We start from the raw sequence: 18,113 nt of genomic DNA, 5'->3' as shown, positions 1-18,113 counted from the left end.
ATCATTTATAGCAATGGTTATCGACTGTACTGCAGGGATGGAACATAAGTCGCAGAAAATTGAGGTTGGGCAGAGAGGTATTTGGGTGTGCGAGACTTGACATCAGAAGAGTTACAGGGTTTGTTGAGTGGTGATGTCCCATCCTTTCAGGTTGTTAGCATGAGGTAGGACTAAATAGATTTAAATATTGGAGTAGGGTGGTGTTCTTTTTTTGTGAGTGTAGTGTTAGATAGTAGGGTATTTGTTTATTTATTTTTCAAGCAAAGTATAAGGTAGTTGTACTCCAGTCTAATAGATGGCGGTAATGCAACATATATTGGATGCCAACCGCGTTAAACCTCCTCGAAGAAGAACAACATCCTTTCTCTTCAGTGTAAACGGAAGTAAACAATGTCAACGACCAAGAAACATTTCCACTTTAGCGTTTTTAATTAGGTTATTTAGACGTTTATCAACACCATATAACTCAGAATATGGACCATTTAACAGCACAGCACCACACTCTTACCCCATGTAGTCTTTAATTCGCGTTGTAGACAGGACTTTATTGATAGATGTCATCTAGGTAACGCTAGCTAGCTGCTAACGTTAGCTAACAATGGCTAACTGTATGGTTTTTCACACTCAAATAGCCTCCATCATGGAGGTGCTTGCGAATGCTGCCGTGGCAGATATTTGTAAACTCGTAGACGACGACTATGCAGTCTTTCGTTTGGAAATTTCTCAAAGCCAGAATGATAACAGGGCATTGCGGAGGAAACTACAGTTACTGGAACTGAAGATGGCACGGGAGCGCGCAGAGAGGACAATGCGAGATCGCGTCGTCGCCAGTCGTCCCAGTAGTGTCAAGATCCTCGACCGATACAGAGGAATGGCAAGAGGTACAATTTCGCACCATTCCCCTCTGCACATGTGTTCAGATTTGGGTCTTGGTTAGTTTTTGGATAGTATGAAATAATTTCCCTGATTACTTAGCTAGCTATGTTGTGCAGACACAATATCGTACAGGTATTCTGACCAGGTGAGCGCTACTTTTGGATGTAGATTGCAGAATGAGAGCAGGTCACCCAGTCGTCAGTCAGGGCCCCGAAGAATCAAATCATAGGTTGTTGTAACCAGAGCCACACATTTTTGGTTTGTCATACACGTAAAATGTTTTGAATATTACTTGAATAGTCACTAAGATTATATTTGGTTGTGGTCTTTTTTGTGTGCCAAATACCTATTTTGGATGCAGCTGTTAGCTAGAATGCTAACGCTCATTGACATACAGTGCATTTGGAAAGTATTCAGACCCCTTGACTTTTTCCACATTTTGTTACGTTACAGCCTTACTCTGAAATGTATTAAATCATTTTTCACTCAATCTGCTCAAAATACCCCATAATGACAAAGCAAAAAGTATTCAGACCCTTTGCCTTGAGACTCGAAATTACGCTGCATCCTGTTTCCATTGATCATCCTTGAAATGTTTCTACAATTTGATTGGAGTCCAACAGTGGTAAATTCAAATTGATTGGACATGATATGGAAAGGTCCCACAGTTGACAGTAAATGTCAGAGCAAAAAACCAAGTCATGAGGTCGAAGGAATTGTCCGTAGAGCTCTGAGACACGATTGTTTCGAGGCACAGATCTGGGGAAGGGTACCAAAACATGTCTGCAGCATTGAAGGTCCCCAAGAACACAGTGGCCTCCATCATTCTTAAATGGAAGAAGTTTGGAACCACCAAGACTTCCTAGAGCTGGCTTCCCGGTAAAATTGAGCAATCGTGGGAGAAAGGCCTTGGTCAGGGAGTTGACCAAGAACCCGAAGGTCACTCTGACAGAGCTCCGGAGTTCCTCTGTGGAGATTGGAGAACCTTCCAGAAGAACAACCAACTCTGCAGCACTCCACCAATCAGGCCTTTATGGTAGAGTGGCCAGACGGAAGCTACTCCTCAGTAAAAGGCACATGACAGCCCACTTGGGGTTTGCCAAAAGGCACCTAAAGATTCTCTGGTCTGATGAAACCAAGATTGAACTCCTTGGCCTAAATGGTGGTGGTGGCACCACATCTGGAGGAAACCTGGCACCATCCCTACAGTGAAGCATGGTGGTGGCAGCGTCATGCTGTGGGGATGTTTTCAGCGGCAAGGACATAGAGACTAGTCAGGATCGAGGGAAAGATGAACGGAGCAAAGTACTGAGAGATCCTTGATGAAAAACTGCTCCAGAGCGCTCAGGGCCTCAGATTGGGGCAAAGGTTCACCTTCCAACAGGACAACAACCCTAAGCACACAGCCAAGACAATGCAGGAGTTGCTTCGGGACAAGTCTCTCAATGTCTTTGAGTGGCCCAGCCAGATCGCGGTCTCTGGAGAGACATGAAAATAGCTGTGCTTCCCATCCAAGCTGACCGAGCTTGAGGGGATCTGCAGAGAAGAATGGGAGAAACTCCCCAAGTACAGGTGTGCCAAGCTTGTTGCGTCATACCCAAGAAGACTTCAGCCTGTAATCGCTGCCAAAGGTGCTTCAACAAAGTACTGAGTAAAAAGTCTGAATATTTATGTAAATGTGATATTTTTAAAATATAAATTATCAAAAAAATCTGTTTTTGCTTTGTCATTATGTGGTATTGTGTGTAGATTGATGAGGGAAAAAACGATTTAATGCATTTTAGAATAATGCTGTAACGTTACAATGTGGACAAAGTTAAGGGGTCTGAATACTTTCAGAATGCACTGTAGGCTGTAGCAAAGTTAGCCGAAATAGCCATAATTTTTAAGTGTAATGCAGTTGATTTGCGATGATGATAAACATTATCTAGCAGGACATTCACGCAAGCCTTAAAATCCAATTAAATCCAAAAGTACAGTAGTGTGAAATGCATTCATAAGCAACTGTTGTTGCTGACGTTCTATGAGAACTTCCCCATCTTCTGCAACCAAATTCTGCACATAGCCCTGGTGCAGCAATGTTTGAAATCACAGAATGGGGTCTATACCGTTGAAAAGACAGTAGCTAACCTAAAAGCATATTTTCCCCCAATCACTTTCTCAGGTGAAGGAAATCTCAATGGGGGCCACAAGAGCTTTGTGAAACCAGCGGGACACAATACATGGAGCGATGACCAACCAATCACTGTTGATGAGGGGAGTGGAGCCTCAACCCAGCATGTTATTGTGATAGAGGTTAGTGTCATAGTGTAACATAAAAAAATGACAGTACATTAAATGTGGCCCGTTTATTTCAGAAAGGCTCCCCTCAGCTATTCACTTGCTTACATCCTTATTTATCTGCCACAGGGGAGTTTGTGAGACTTCCCTATGACATTGTTTTCCAATTCTACTCATGTACTGGTAATAACCTCCCCTCTTCTTGTGTCAGGATACAGAGGCTGCAGATCCTGGGGTCAAACTGGAGAGTTCTGAAGGAGAGGAGGACACACGGCACAGCAGTGACATCCAGACTGGACTGGCTGGAGTACCCCCTGTGGCCACGGAGGACCGTACCACCGCCTCAGCGCAGCCCAGGACCCGAAGCAGCATCATGGAGGTCAGTGGAACGGCGAACGCCGTTCTCAAGTCAGAGACAGACACCAAGACTTTAACTGTAACACACGGGCTCTTACACACAGGATCTGACCACAGATCAGACCCAGATAAACTGGGGTTGGGGACACTGGGCTGTCCTCCTGCTCCTGGTTCAGAGTATTTACCGGTATTTCAACAGAGCCAGAGGACAGTTTATTCCCATGGAGATGGTGATGCATTAGACACTGGTGGTGATGACCTGTCTTGCTCTTACACTACAGAGATGGACCCTAGCAACATGCCCTTGGGTTTAGAGACACAGACTGATCTGTCTACAGGGGACTGGAACCAATACAGTAGTAGTCTATACTCTGATGGGTGCCTAGATAAGAAAGGGGAGGTTATGGTTGTAAATGAATTGACTGTGAAATTGGAGGGCAACGCTCCTCCCACATGGAATGCAGATAGTCACCTAGGAGACGGACACTCACAGGGCAGAGATTTCTTAGATTATAGGGAAATCATAGAGACAAATCCAAATGTTGCGACCCACTCCCCTTTACACGCGTTCAGGGATCGCGACCCAGTGTCCACGTCGATGGGGCCTTCCGATTCACAAGGCCGCGTTTTTTTCGATCAGGTATTGAACTCAAACGACAGGGCTAGACCCCAGGCTCAGGGAGGGGGATCAGAATCTGGTAAAGAGAAGCGGTTCCTCTGCGTGTTCTGTAACAAAGGCTTCAGCTGCCCCCAGAAGGTAGAGATCCACCAGAGGGTCCACACAGGGGTGAAACCCTTCAGCTGTACCCAGTGTCACATGTGCTTCGCTGAGGCTGGCACCCTGAAGAGGCATCAAAGAGTCCACACAGGGGAGAAACCCTTCAGCTGTACCCAATGTGAGAAGAGGTTCTCCCGTCAGCACCAGCTGAAGATGCACCTGAAGGTCCACACCGGAGAGAGGCCATTTGCCTGTACGCACTGCGGGAAGAGGTTCTCAGAGAGGAGATACCTCAGGATACACCAGCAGAAAAACCATTCCACTCTATAACATAGAAAGTAACCATTCCACTCAATAGCTTCTGATGTTAACATCAAACCCTGCATTAAAGGTAGACTCAGTGAAATGACATAGATGCACAAAGTAAACAGCAGTAAACAGCAGTCAATTTCCGCAACAACAAAGAGCATTGAAGTGCAAGGCCCAGACATTGTGGGATATTTAAGGCATATATATAAGCCTGACATTCAGAAGCTTAGCTACAACCTTCTAAAGTCGAGGAGTCAAAGAAATTTGACTTTGCTTGGGAAGTAATCTTATACAATGTGTGACTCTCGCTATCAATTGATCAATTCACTTTCTGTAAAATATAATATGTATAATAAAATTGAATGTTCATATAAATTATTATTATTATAAAACATTTGGTAGCAGAATAACATTTGGAAATCTGGTCTATCATTTATTTTCCTTATCCATTCATTTTTATTATTATTATCATTAAATAGCCTACCTAAAAGATGTAATGAGTCTTTGTTAAGCTATGTAGAACTGCAGGAAATTAGCTTCAAAACAAAATTCCTAGGTCCCTCAAATTAAACTAAATCAAGCTGGGAGGGGCTATAGAATGATCACAAATACCTGTTTCATCACTTATATTTAACTACTTATTTTTTTCCAAATACACTTTTAATGAGAAAATGAATGCAGTTTATCAAGTTCATTCAGATTTGTAGTTGAGATGTGTGTATGCGTGGTTTTTATATGGTCTAGTTAAAACTTGCTTGTTTAATAAACAAAACATTTGACTTTTCATTCTAAGACTTTCATTGAGACTTCCTTTAATATACATCACTTCTGATCATATAAATCACACAACAGCACTTTATAACCAATATAAACTAAATATACCTACACATATACACACCATATACACAATTGAACAGGCCTATTTATATAATGAATTCGGAGGGCAGAAATAATAAAATATTAAAGTACTGGACCTCTAAGTAAAGGCTTCAGTCATGCAAAAGCTATACATAAATCCAATATGGTTCGCTCCGTGTTCAAGAATGACCTTATTCCCTTTATTCAGATTATAACCTCACTTTCGGTTGTTTGAAAATTAAATAATCTTCAAAATATCACTCTTTTTAAAACGAGCCATAGAAAGCTGGTTACCATTTCAGTTTAATCCACCAGAAAAGACAGAACAAATATTACAACACATTATGTTTAAACTCAAATATACTAATTGATTTTTAAAAAAAACACACAAAAACAGTCATCTTTGCAAATTATATCATAAATAGGACTGGTAGAGTTATTTGCAGTTTACAAAAATACATGCAGTTTACAAAAATATGGAAATGTCTGCTCTATCCAAAATTACAACCAACTGCAGCATTACTGCAAAAATGAATGAGGCAAGTGAAAGGGGGAGAAGATAACAAATTTGTCTGTCAGACCTGCATTAAAGACCAAAATTGGTTAAAGAAAATTGTGATAAATAAAAGTATACCCGTTTCATTTTAGGACCAGATGCACCATACAGGTTGCAAAATAGTTGAAGAGATTTTCGATGTACCGATTCCATGGCACGTGGTTTCAACTACGCTTGATTCAAAACATTGAGTCTTTCAATTTTTTATTATTATACAAGATTCTTGCAACCAATAGAATGTTATGCACAGTGAGTATATCTATATATCTATCTTTCTATCTACAGTGCATTCAAAGTATTCAGACCCCTTGACTTTTTCCACATTTTATGTTACAGCCTTATTCTAAAATGGTGTAAATATTTTTTTCTCCTCACCATTCTACACGCAATACCCCATAATGACAAAGCAAAAACAGTTTTTTTGAAAGTTCATCAAATGTATTAAAAAAAAAAAAAAACGGAAATATTACATTTACATAAGTATTCAGAGCCTTTACTCAGTACTTTGTTGAAGCACCTTTTGCAGCGATTACAGCCTCGTCTTCTTGGGTATGACTAAAAGTTTGGCGCACCTTTATTTGGGGAGTTCCTCCCATTCTTCTTTGCAGATCCTCTCAAGCCCTGTCAGGTTGGATGGGGAGCGTCGCTGTACAGCTATTTTCAGGTCTCTCCAGAGATGGGGTTCAAGTCAGGGCTCTGGCTGGGCCACTCAAGGACATTCGTAGACTTGTCCGGAAGCCACTCCTGCATTGTCCTGTTGGAAGGTGAACCTTCGCCCCAGTCTGAGGTCCTGAGCGCTCTGGAGCAAGTCTTCATGAAAGATCTCCGTACTTTCCTCTGTTCATCTTTCCCTCGATCCTGACTAGTCTCCCAGTCTCTGCCGCTGAATACGTCCCCAGCATGATGCTGCCACCACCATGCTTCACTGGTGGTGGGATGGTGCAAGGTTTCCTCCAGACGTGATGCTTGTCACTCAGGCCAAAAAGTTCAATCTTGGTTTCATCAGACCAGAGAATCTTGTTTCTCATGGTCTGAGAGTCCTTTAGGTGCCTTTTGGCAAACTCCAAGCGGGCTGTCATGTGACTTTTACTGCGGAGTGGCTTCCGTCTGGCCACTCTACCATAAAGGCCTGATTGGTGGAGTGCTGCAGAAATTGTTGTCCTTCTGGAAGGTTCTCCCATCTCCACAGATGAACTCTGCTTCTCTCTGAGTGACCATCGGGTTCTCGGTCACCTCCCTGACCAAGGTCCTTCTCCCCCAATTGCTCAGTTCGGCCGGACGGCCAGTTCTAGGAAGAGTCTTGGTGGTTCCAAACTTCTTCCATTTAAGAATGATGGAGGCCACTGTGTTCTTGGGGACCTTCAATGCTGGTACCCTTCCCCAAATCTGTGCCTCAACACAATCCTGTCTCGGAGCTCTACGGATAATTCCTTCGACCTCACCTCATGGCTAGGTTTTTGCTCTGACATGCACTGTCAACTGTGGGACCTTATAGACAGGTGTGCCTTTCCAAATCATGTCCAATTAATTGAATTTACCACAGGTGGACTCCAATAATAAGGTATTTCAGTTTATTTATTTTTTTTCGCTTTGTCCTTGGAGTATTCTGTGTAGATTGATGAGGAAAAATATTAATTTAATCAATTTTAAAATAAGGCTGTAAGATAACAAAATTGGGAAAAAGGGAAAGAGTCTGAATACTTTACAAATGCACTGTATATATGGGGGATACAACCATCCTAGCTCTGCAGATTTTGCTGCGAAGGGACAGAATCATTAGATCACTTGTTTTGGTACTGCCCATATGTAGCTTGTTTTTGGTTGCAGGTTCAGGAATGGCTGAAGAATTGCTACATTTACCTGGCGCTAACTTTGCATATAGCACTGCTGGGTGATTTTGAAAAGTCATAGTCAATCGATCAATAATATAATAATACTCTTAGCAAAAATGGTCATCTTTAATTTACAATTGTAGAAACAATGAGAATAGAAAGGTTCAGAACTTTGGTTAAACAGCACAGCACAGTTGAAAAATATATGGCAATTAGAAATCAAAACGGGATGGTCTTCGGGGATAGATGGGAGGGGTTGAGGGTAGCTGAAGGGTGGGCCCAAAATAGAGAAAGAGAAATAATGTAAAATATACTATGTCCGTAAAATGTATATAGTATGTATAAGCTGGAAGTTGTCCATTCGTTTACTGCAATTAGGGGAGGGGTGGTTGAAAAAAACGAAGAGAAAAAAAAGTATACTTCAAAATAATTTAGTCGGGTTTGTCTGATGATGACCTTTGACTTATCATAGCTGACTCTTATTTACCCACATCCTCATCATTTATGTCCACCATGATGGGTTTAACAACAATGAAGTTATTCTGTAACTACAGTACATGACTCATGTAGTGGAGATGGGTAAACACTCCATGTTTAAAGTGTGTTTATTATCTCTGCATTTTTAGTGTGTACTGTACGTATCTGATGGAGTGTATGTCTATGTAATCTGTATCACCTCTCTCTTCCAGGAGGAGGGGGGTCTGGAGGTGCTGCTGGTGAAGGAGGAGGGGTGTGAGGAGGGTCTGGGGAACCCTAAGGGGACCATGGTCATAGAGGACAACCAGACTACACCTCCTCCTGAACCCACAGAGGAACCAGCTGAGCAGCACAGGAACACACACAGTATCACTGAGGTGAGCCAACTGTAAACTACTGTCTGAATGGTATTAGTATCCACAAAGCCTCTCAGAGTAGGAGTGCTGATTTAGGATCAGTTTTGCCTGTCTTTTTTTCCTGTTATTAGTTGATTTTGTTAGCGCATCCCTATATCTAATTTATCAGCTGTTGTCAAAGCCAAAAAGAGTATCAAATTAAATTTTATTTGTCACATGCGCTGAATACAAATGGTGTAGACCATATGCAACTTTTCAGGGAAGTCAGGAACCAATATACACAGTCAGTTAGGAAAGCTAAGGCTAGCTCTTTCAAACAGAAATTTGCATCCTGTAGCACTAATTCCAAAACGTTTTGGGACACTGTAAAGTCCATGGAGAATAAGAGCACCTCCTCCCAGCTTCCCACTGCACTGAGGCTAGGAAACACTGTCACCACCGATAAATGTTCGATAATTTCAATAAGCATTTTTCTACGGCTGGCCAAGTTTTCCACCTGCCTACCCCTACCCCGGCCAACAGCTCTGCACCCCCCACAGAAACTTGCCCAAGTCCCCAACTGCTTCTCCTTTACCCAAATCCAGACAGCTAGTGTTCTGAAAGAGCTGCAAAATGTGGATCCCTACAAATCAGCTAGGCTAGACAATCTGGACCCTCTCTTTTTAAAATCACCTGCTGAAATTGTTGCAACCCCTATTACTAGCCTGTTCAACCTCTCTTTCGTATCGTCTGAGATCCCCAAAGATTGGAAAGCTGCTGCGGTCATCCCCCTCTTCAAAGGGGGAGACACTCCAGACCCAAACTGTTATAGACCTATATCCATCCTGCCTTCCTAAATCTCCGAAAGCCAAGTTAACAAACAGATCACCGACCATTTGAATCCCACCGTACCTTCTCCACTATGCAATCTGGTTTCCGAGCTGGTCATGGGTGCGCCTCAGCCACGCTCAAGGTCCTAAACGATGTATTGTTTGTTGGTTTGACAATGCCACTGTCAGCCAGAGAAATATGATGAGAAGAATTATTACCACAGCAAGCAAGGTACTTGGAGTCAAACAGTCAGGCCTGGATGAGATCTTTAAGGTCAGGGCCCTCCGTAAGGCTCACAAAATAATTTCAGACCCAAGCCACCCCCTGTACCTGGACTTTGAACTACTCCCCTCTGGGCGCAGGTATAGGGCACCCCTCAGCAGGAAAAACAGAACTAGACAATCATTTGGGCCAGGTGTGATATCCCTCCTAAATAGCTCGGGCTAATGTTCCTATCGACTCCGTAAGGCCAGCAGGCTAGTCTTTATTTCTTTATTTATTATTTAAAAATATATGTATATTGGTATGTAACTGTTATGAAAGTTGTATTGTCAATTTTGTTTTGTATTTAAACGCCACTTTAAATGTGTACATGACACTGCAACAAAATTTCCCCATGGGGACAATAAAGTCAGTAAGTATAACCGCCATCGATAAAAGACAGTACTGTGCAGCCGTCTTCATCGACCTGGCCAAGTCTTTTGACTCTGTCAATCACCGCATTCTTATCGGCAGACTCAATAGCCTTGGTTTCTCAAATGACTGCCTCGCCTGGTTCACCAACTACTTCTCAGATATAGTTCAGTGTGTCAAATTGGAGGGCCTGTTGTCCAGACCTCTGGCAGTCTCAATGGGGGTGCCATAGAGTTCAATTCTCGGGCCGACTCTTTTCTCTGTATACATCAATGATGTCGCTCTTGCTGCTGGTGATTCTCTGATCCACCTCTACGCAGATGACACCATTCTGTATACATCTGGCCCTTCTTTGGACACTGGGCTAACAAACCTTCAAATGAGCTTCAATGCCATACAACACTCGTTCCGTGGCCTCCAACTGCTTTTAAATGCTAGTAAAACTAAATGCATGCACTTCAACCGATTTCTGCCCGCACCCGCCCGCCCGACTAGCATCACTACTCTGGAAGGTTCTGATTTAGAATATGTGGACAACTACAAATACCTAGGTGTCTGGTTAACTGTAAACTCTCCTTCCAGATCACATTATGCATCGATATGACAACAGTGAAAGTGCAGGGCGCCAAATTCAAACAACAGAAATCTCATAATTAAAATTCCTTTTAGTATTTTACACCATTTTAAAGATAAACTTGTTGTTAATCCCACCACAGTGTCCGATTTCAAAAAGGCCTTACGATGAAAGCACACCATCTGATTATGTTAGGTCAGTACCTAGTCACAGAAAAACACAGCCATTTTTCCAGCCAAAGAGAAGAGTCACAAAAAGCAGAAATATAGATAGAATTAATCACTAACCTTGCTTCCAAAACATCCAGTGATTTTGCAGAGCCACATCAATTTACAGAAATACTCATAATAAACATTGATAAAAGATCCAAGTGTTATGCATGGAACTTTAGATAAACTTCTCCTTAATGCAACCGCTGTGTCAGATTTCAAAAAAGCTTTACCGAAAAAGCGCACCATGCTATAATCTGAGTACAGACCAAAACAAGCCATACAGATATCCGCCATGTTGTGGAGTCAACAGAAGTCAGAAATAGCATTATAAATATTCACTTACCTTTGATGATCTTCATCAGAATGCACTCCCAGGAATCCGAGTTCCACAATACATTTTTGTTTTGTTCGTTAAAGTCCATAATTTATGTCCAAATACCTCCTTTTTGTTCGCGCGTTTAGTTCACAAATCCAAATTCACGACAGGCAGGCCAGACGAAAAGTAAAAAAATTCCATTACAGTTCGTAGAAACATGTCAAACGATGTATAGAATCAATCTTTAGGATGTTTTTATCATTAATCTTCAATAATGTTTCAACCGGAGAATTCCTTTGTCTTTAGAAATGAAAGGGAACGCAGCTAGCTCTCACGGGCGCGCGCCTGACTGAGCTCATGGCCTTCTGCCAGACCTCTTACTCAATCAGCTCTTATTCTCTCCTCCTTCACAGTAGAAGCCTGAAACAAGGTTCTAAAGACTGTTGACATCTAGTGGAAGCCTTAGGAAGTGTATGACCCCATAGACACTGTATATTGGATAGGCAAAGACTTGAAAACCTACAAACCTCAGATTTCCCACTTCCTGGTTGGATTTTTTCTCAGGTTTATGCCTGCCATATGAGTTCTGTTATACACAGACATCATTCAAACAGTTTTAGAAACTTCAGAGTGTTTTCTATCCAAATCTACTAATAATATGCATATCTTAGCTTCTGGGCCTGAGTAGCAGGCAGTTTACTCTGGGCACCTTATTCATCCAAGCTACTCAATACTGCCCCCAGCCATAAGAAGTTAAATCTAGAATCGGCTTCCTATTTCACAACAAAGCCTCCTTCACTCATGCTGCCAAACATACTCTCGTAAAACTGACTATCCTACCGATCCTTGACTTCGTCGATGTCATTTACAAAATAGCCTCCAACACTCTACTCAGCAAATTGGATGTAGTCTATCACAGGTCCATCCGTTTTGTCACCAAAGCCCCATATATACCCACCACTGCGACCTGTATGCTCTCGTTGGCTGGCCCTCGCTACATTTGTCGCCAAACCCACTGGCTCCAGGTCATCTATAAGTCTTTGCTAGGTAAAGCCCCGTCTTATCTCAGCTCATTGGTCACCATAGCAACACCCACCCATAGCACGCGCTCCAGCAGGTATATTTCACTGGTCATTCCCAAAGACCACACCTTCTTTGGCCACCTTTCCTTCCAATTCTATTGCTGCCAATGACTGGAACAAATTGCAAAAATCACTGAAGCTCTCTAACTTTAAGCATCAGCTGTCAGAACAGCTTACCGATCACTGTACCTGTACACACCCCATCTGTAAATAGCACACCCAACTACCTCATCCCCATATTGTTCTTTTTTCTCTCTTTTGCACCCCAGTATCCCTACTTGCACATCATCATCTGCACATCTATCACTCCAGTGTTAATGCTAAATTGTAATTATTTCCCTTCTATGGCCTATTTATTGCCTTACCTCCCTAATCTTACTACATTTGCACACACTGTACATAGATTTTTCTATTGTTTTATTTATTGACTGTACGTTTGTTTATCCCATGTGTAACTCTGTGTTATTGTTTTTGTCGCACTGCTTTGCTTTATCTTGGCCAGGTCGCTGTTGTAAATGAGAACTTGTTCTCAACTGGCCTATTTGGTTAAATAAAGGTGAATTATTTTGTAATTTTTTAAAATACAGTTAAATGCTTACTTACAAGCCCTTAATCAACAATGCTTTAAGAAGTTAAACTTATTTTTCTTAAGTAGAAAATAAAATGTACAAATAATTAAACAGCAGCAGTAAAATAACAATAGCGTTATTACATCCAGGCATTTAAAGTATACTCGATTTTCAAAACGTCGCATACTATTAAACTTTTCTTTTTTCATAAACTCAAACAGCTTACTATTTAGGATGCAAATATGGTCATTCGGACACAGCCCATGTTTTTCAATGATCAAACCACGAATGAGTGTCAAATAATAAAATTGAACGTTTCCATAGTATCAAATCAACTAAAACGTTTGAATTGTACTCCTAGCGAATTTCTTAATCCAACATCCTCTCACTCTGTATCTCTTACAGTCAGTAGACATGGAGGATGGGAAGCCTGATCTGCTGCTGGTTAAAGAGGAGACAATAGAAGATGAACCAGAGAGCATTGACCTGCTGAGTGGACTAAAGATGGGGGAACAAGGTAAGGGAGAAATACATATAACCTACATACAGTAATCAGGATGTAGGAATGGACATAAACCTAACAACTTCAAAGACCAATGTATCTAAAAGGAGGGGGGGGGGGTCACCAAATTCACTGGAGTGGAATTGGTGTGGAGGGTTCATGGGTGGCATTTGACAATTTCTTTAGATTCCTCGTGTCTAAATTATTTTTTGAAAAAGTTTGTTGAACAATATTTGAATCCTATAAATTAGAATGGACAAGTTGGGTGCAATCAATTCTCAGAGAGGAAATTATATTTCAAGCAAATAATGTTGCAGGAATGCTAATCTTATCTATTTCGAACAACAAAAACAATTTCAGAACAATCTGAGATGGTGGGTGTCAAAATCCTCTTTCTTGTGCTTCTTGAGGTGGAATGACCCTAAAGCATCTTCGGCTAATTCGTCACATTTGCACTATTTCACTTGACGACCAGCAGTGGAGGGTTTTCTCTTTAAAAATAATTTTGACCTGAATTGGATTTGAACTCACAGCCACCATATGCCAACATCTGGGGTAGACCACTTTAGTGTATGACGCCACTACTCCGCTTAGACCATGGGTAACAAATTGAACCAAGCAGTTGGCCAAATTGACCTGTTGAACAAATGCGAATGGATGGTGGCTCTACCGCTTGAGGGCTCTGATGGGTTGAATTTGTTATTTTGTTACCGGATATAATTATATGCTCAGCTGGCCGTCCACAGCATCGTGGCTTATTTGGCCAGGTTGCACTTTGAGAAACGCTAGCAGCTAGCCATTTTAGACTGATGGTTTAAAGCTAGTCTGGGCCTCCCGGGTGGCGCAGTGGTCTAGGGCACTGCATCGCAGTGCTAGCTGCGCCACCAGAGTCTCTGGGTTCGCGCCCAGGCTCTGTCGCAGCCGGCCGCGACCGGGAGGTCCGTGGGGCGACGCACAATTGGCCTAGCGTCGTCCGGGTTAGGGAGGGTTTGGCCGGTAGGGATATCCTTGTCTCATCGCGCTCCTGCGACTCCTGTGGCGGGCCGGGCGCAGTGCGCGCTAACCAAGGGGGCCGGGTGCACTGTGTTTCCTCCAACACATGGTGCGGCTGGCTTCCGGGTTGGAGGCGCGCTGTTTTAAGAAGCAGTGCGGCTTGGTTGGGTTGTGCTTCGGAGGACGCATAGAGATAGAGATTACTAGAGATTGGATACCACGAAAATTGGGGAGAAAAGGGGAAAAATTATTATTATTATTTTTTTTTTATTAAAGCTAGTCTAAGCAAAAGTTCATAAGTATGCCATGTTTCTAAAGTCTATTTTCTAACCTCTTCCTGCAGGTTGTTGGCTGGAGGCTAACAGAGGAGACTGGGCGGCCATCTTGGATTCCCAGACCCAGATGGGTGCAGCCAAGGCCCCGGGCGATGACACCAGAGGCAACATATTGGAGGTCAGTGGATGGCAATCCATTTATTTTTTACCAGCTGAAGATGCACCTGAAGGTTCACACGGGAGAGAGGCTGTGTGATGTAGTAGGAACCTGGACGAGGTGAACTGAGGAAAGAGTGTGTATGATGAGGCAGAGTACATGATATTGTCATGGTTGGTGTGATGGTGTCTGTAAAAATGCTTCACTGATGAAGAGTGACAACCTTATCATGGTGTTTGATGCTGGTGTTTTATAATGAGGAAATGATAGTGCCTTAATTCATGTTTACTTGAAAGGAAATAGTGAAGCTGTGTGTAATGTTGAACCTTCTCTAAAATATTCTAAAATTCATTTTATCAAAGCGAGGGTACCAAATTTACAGAAAAGGTAAAGTGTTACCATAGTGAGAAAAAATATTATTCTTCCCACATCGCTTTGTGCAATAAAAGTACTGTACTTCATGTTATGTGAGTGTATGACCATTTTGTTCAAATGAAATACAAAATCGACTCTGTGCTGACTGACTTTCAAAAAAATGTATTTCAGGCACAGACTTTCCCTTATCGCAGTCAAACCAAAACATTATACTTAATTATTGAATCAACATATAAGGACATTTTTTATAGTAAACTCCAATGGCTCCATATTGTTAGGTACTTGTATCACAGTGTTAGAGATGGGCTTGACTGTGGTAAACAGTTTATAATATGATGTCATGTTTCTGTGTGTACAGCAAAGAGTTTGTTATATAAACTTTTATGCTTGTCTTTACAATCGTTGTTTGCAGTGTGCAGTCCATGAGGACCTGCTGAAATCTGGTGTTGCTGGCGGGGGAGACTGGACCTCTGAAGCGGCTGGTCACAAACCCTGGCCCCGGATCAGAACCCTGGATCAGGAGCCATCGCTCTTCCTTCCGGAGTCAGAACCAGGACCGAACCACGAGGGACAGAGACTCCAGCACCACGCAGAACACAACCAGTGGACAGGTGGACTGAACAACCTCAGTCCTGGTGGTCATCAGAGAGGCTCCAGTCAGGGATCCAGTCCGCAGCCCAGACCCTTCTCTTCACAGTCTCAGTGCAGGGATGTAGCAGGGCCTGGGGCTAATAGAGATAGACCCTCCTGTTCCTATGATACAAACACCACAGTATCCATGATGAATAGAGCAGGTCACCCTGCACTTCAGCCATCACAGAGAGTGGTGGGAGACCCCCCTGGTGGTAGTCTATCAGGAAGTCTGTCTTCTCCTTCAGGGTCTTGTCTAATGACTAGTGACTGGGTTCATAGAAAGCCTGGGCCTGGGTCTAGCCTTCCTCAGTTACCTCATGGTTACCCAACCAATACAGACAGGGCCAGGATGGGCGGTCACCACGAGAGGTACCTAGCCTATAACACAGCACACAATCCCAACAACACCCAAACAATGGCTAGAGGTCAAGGAGGGAGCTCAAAGACTAACCACCTGACGGTGGTGGCTCCTGCTTCTACCTCCTCTGGTGTCATTGGGTCACAACGTGGGAGGCCGAGCATTAGGACGGATGCTGAAAAGCCGTATGCCTGCCCCACATGTGGGAAGCGCTTCGCTAAGACGAAATATATCAAGCAGCACCAGACCGTTCACACCAAGGAGAGGCCCTTCAAGTGCAAACTATGTTACAAGAGCTTCTCCTTCCAGAGTAACCTTATCAAACATAGGAGTGTCCACAATGGGGAGAAATCGTAGCACTGTGGCTTGAGATATACACAGGGGATGTCTGGGAGCAATTCTTTAGCTGACATATTATAGTCATCATGTGAAGTGTCATAGAGAGAGGGTTTTTTGGATTACTAAGTCCCTCAGTTGAGCATCTGGGTACCCTCACATTCTCACATGGTACAGACTTGTTGTTTGGTGTGCTGACACAGTAAATCCATTTTGAATTCACTCACTTTTTGACAGCATCCGTTATGATTTAAACAAAACTTTCCATACATGTTTGCCCATGGAAGAAGTTGTCAGAAAGTGACACGTAAACTCCAATGTTGCAGCTTGGACCCTATTTCACATTATATGAGGTTTGTGTTGTGCCCCGCCATCAGTTGAGCCACAACATGCTCTTGAATACAGGGTGGGTGTCATTTCAATCATAGAAATATAACTCATAGAACGGACCTATTCCTTCAGACCGCTGTAATTTACATTTTTATTGAATTGACATTTTTACTTCTAATAACTACCACAACAATGACCTTGGGTCCACCCACAGTTTAATGTCAATTTAAAGGGTCATGTCTATTATATTATCTTTATTTCAATAGGTTTCCTGTGGAGGATTGGCAGTATAATTTGAAACAACAGATATTCACATTCAAGTCAACATTCTCGGATGTGTGGACCTCCAACCATCTTTGTGGTACCATTTGAAATTTGAAATGTTTGTACATTTATCATCCAAAACATGACACCCACCCTGTATTCAAGAGCATGTTTTGTCTCAACTGATGGCGGGCACAACACAAACACCTTAGATTATGTCAAACAGGCTAAGATACAGCATATGCGAATATGAAAAAAATCTGATTACAGATTTAGATAATTGACTTTTTAAAAACGTTTTATTAATACTGTAACGACCCTATCGATCCCACTTCTGACACCAATGTAATAAAACAGGCAGGGAGCAGGTCTCGAACCCTCGACCTCCTAGCCCGAGGTCCGGCGCGCTATCGACTGTGCCGCAAAAGCATGCTCAAGCGGCAGAGTCGATTTCCGCGCTTATAAACCCAGGGTCGTTACAATACTTAATTAAAAAATATATATAAAATAAATCTCCAGAAATCATTAAATAGTTTGACAACCCTGTTTGTAATTTTTTTTAAATATAAATCCCAACCGTTTATCTTTTCTAGTGATGAAGTCATGGATGTCTCATGGTATGGTGGGATATGCAAAATGGGTCAACTTTGAGGACCTTTATCTCCTGAATTTTTTGGTATTCAGATCCAAAAAGTTACTTTCTGAGCACTTATACCATGGTTTTTGTTCAAATCAAAATGGGTGCCATCAAAAAGTCATTGAATTCAAATGGATTTACCCATAGCCAAAACACTGTCATTAAAGTGTAACACTATATTTCCCCTCAGACTTTGGTTTTGGCTATGTTCTATTCATAACAAATATAATGTCCCTCTTTTGTTATAACACCTTTATAACACCCCCTCCCCCCAACATTATTTGGCAATCAGGTGATACCTGTTCCTTTATGTACAAAAAAAATAGGTGATCAAATCTGTTAATAAATGAGAAATAATTTTGTGAGTGGGTTACACTGGTGAAAAAGAAAGGAAATGAGAAGTAAAGTTGTAGTGGAAAATAGGAAACTCTCAGACTT

At 42.2% G+C, this 18,113-nt stretch overlaps 1 protein-coding gene across 1 annotated transcript; it reads left to right on the top strand.

Moving 5' to 3' along the window:
* The first annotated feature begins 362 nt into the window (after positions 1-362).
* Positions 363-18,040, top strand: LOC129841214 (zinc finger protein with KRAB and SCAN domains 1-like). The gene is made up of 7 exons (XM_055909375.1): positions 363-881; positions 3,041-3,171; positions 3,368-3,535; positions 8,476-8,640; positions 13,221-13,332; positions 14,654-14,763; positions 15,530-18,040. Exons 1-7 carry the CDS (start codon positions 599-601, stop codon positions 16,463-16,465), a joined length of 1,905 nt encoding a protein of 634 aa, XP_055765350.1. The 5' UTR covers positions 363-598; the 3' UTR covers positions 16,466-18,040.
* The last annotated feature ends 73 nt before the right edge of the window (positions 18,041-18,113 follow it).

This window comes from Salvelinus fontinalis, chromosome 42 (genome assembly GCF_029448725.1).
Source record: "Salvelinus fontinalis isolate EN_2023a chromosome 42, ASM2944872v1, whole genome shotgun sequence".
Lineage (NCBI taxonomy): Eukaryota > Metazoa > Chordata > Actinopteri > Salmoniformes > Salmonidae > Salvelinus > Salvelinus fontinalis.
The sequence above is the reverse complement of the archived record's forward strand: the minus strand, read 5'-3'. Positions and strand labels throughout refer to the sequence as shown.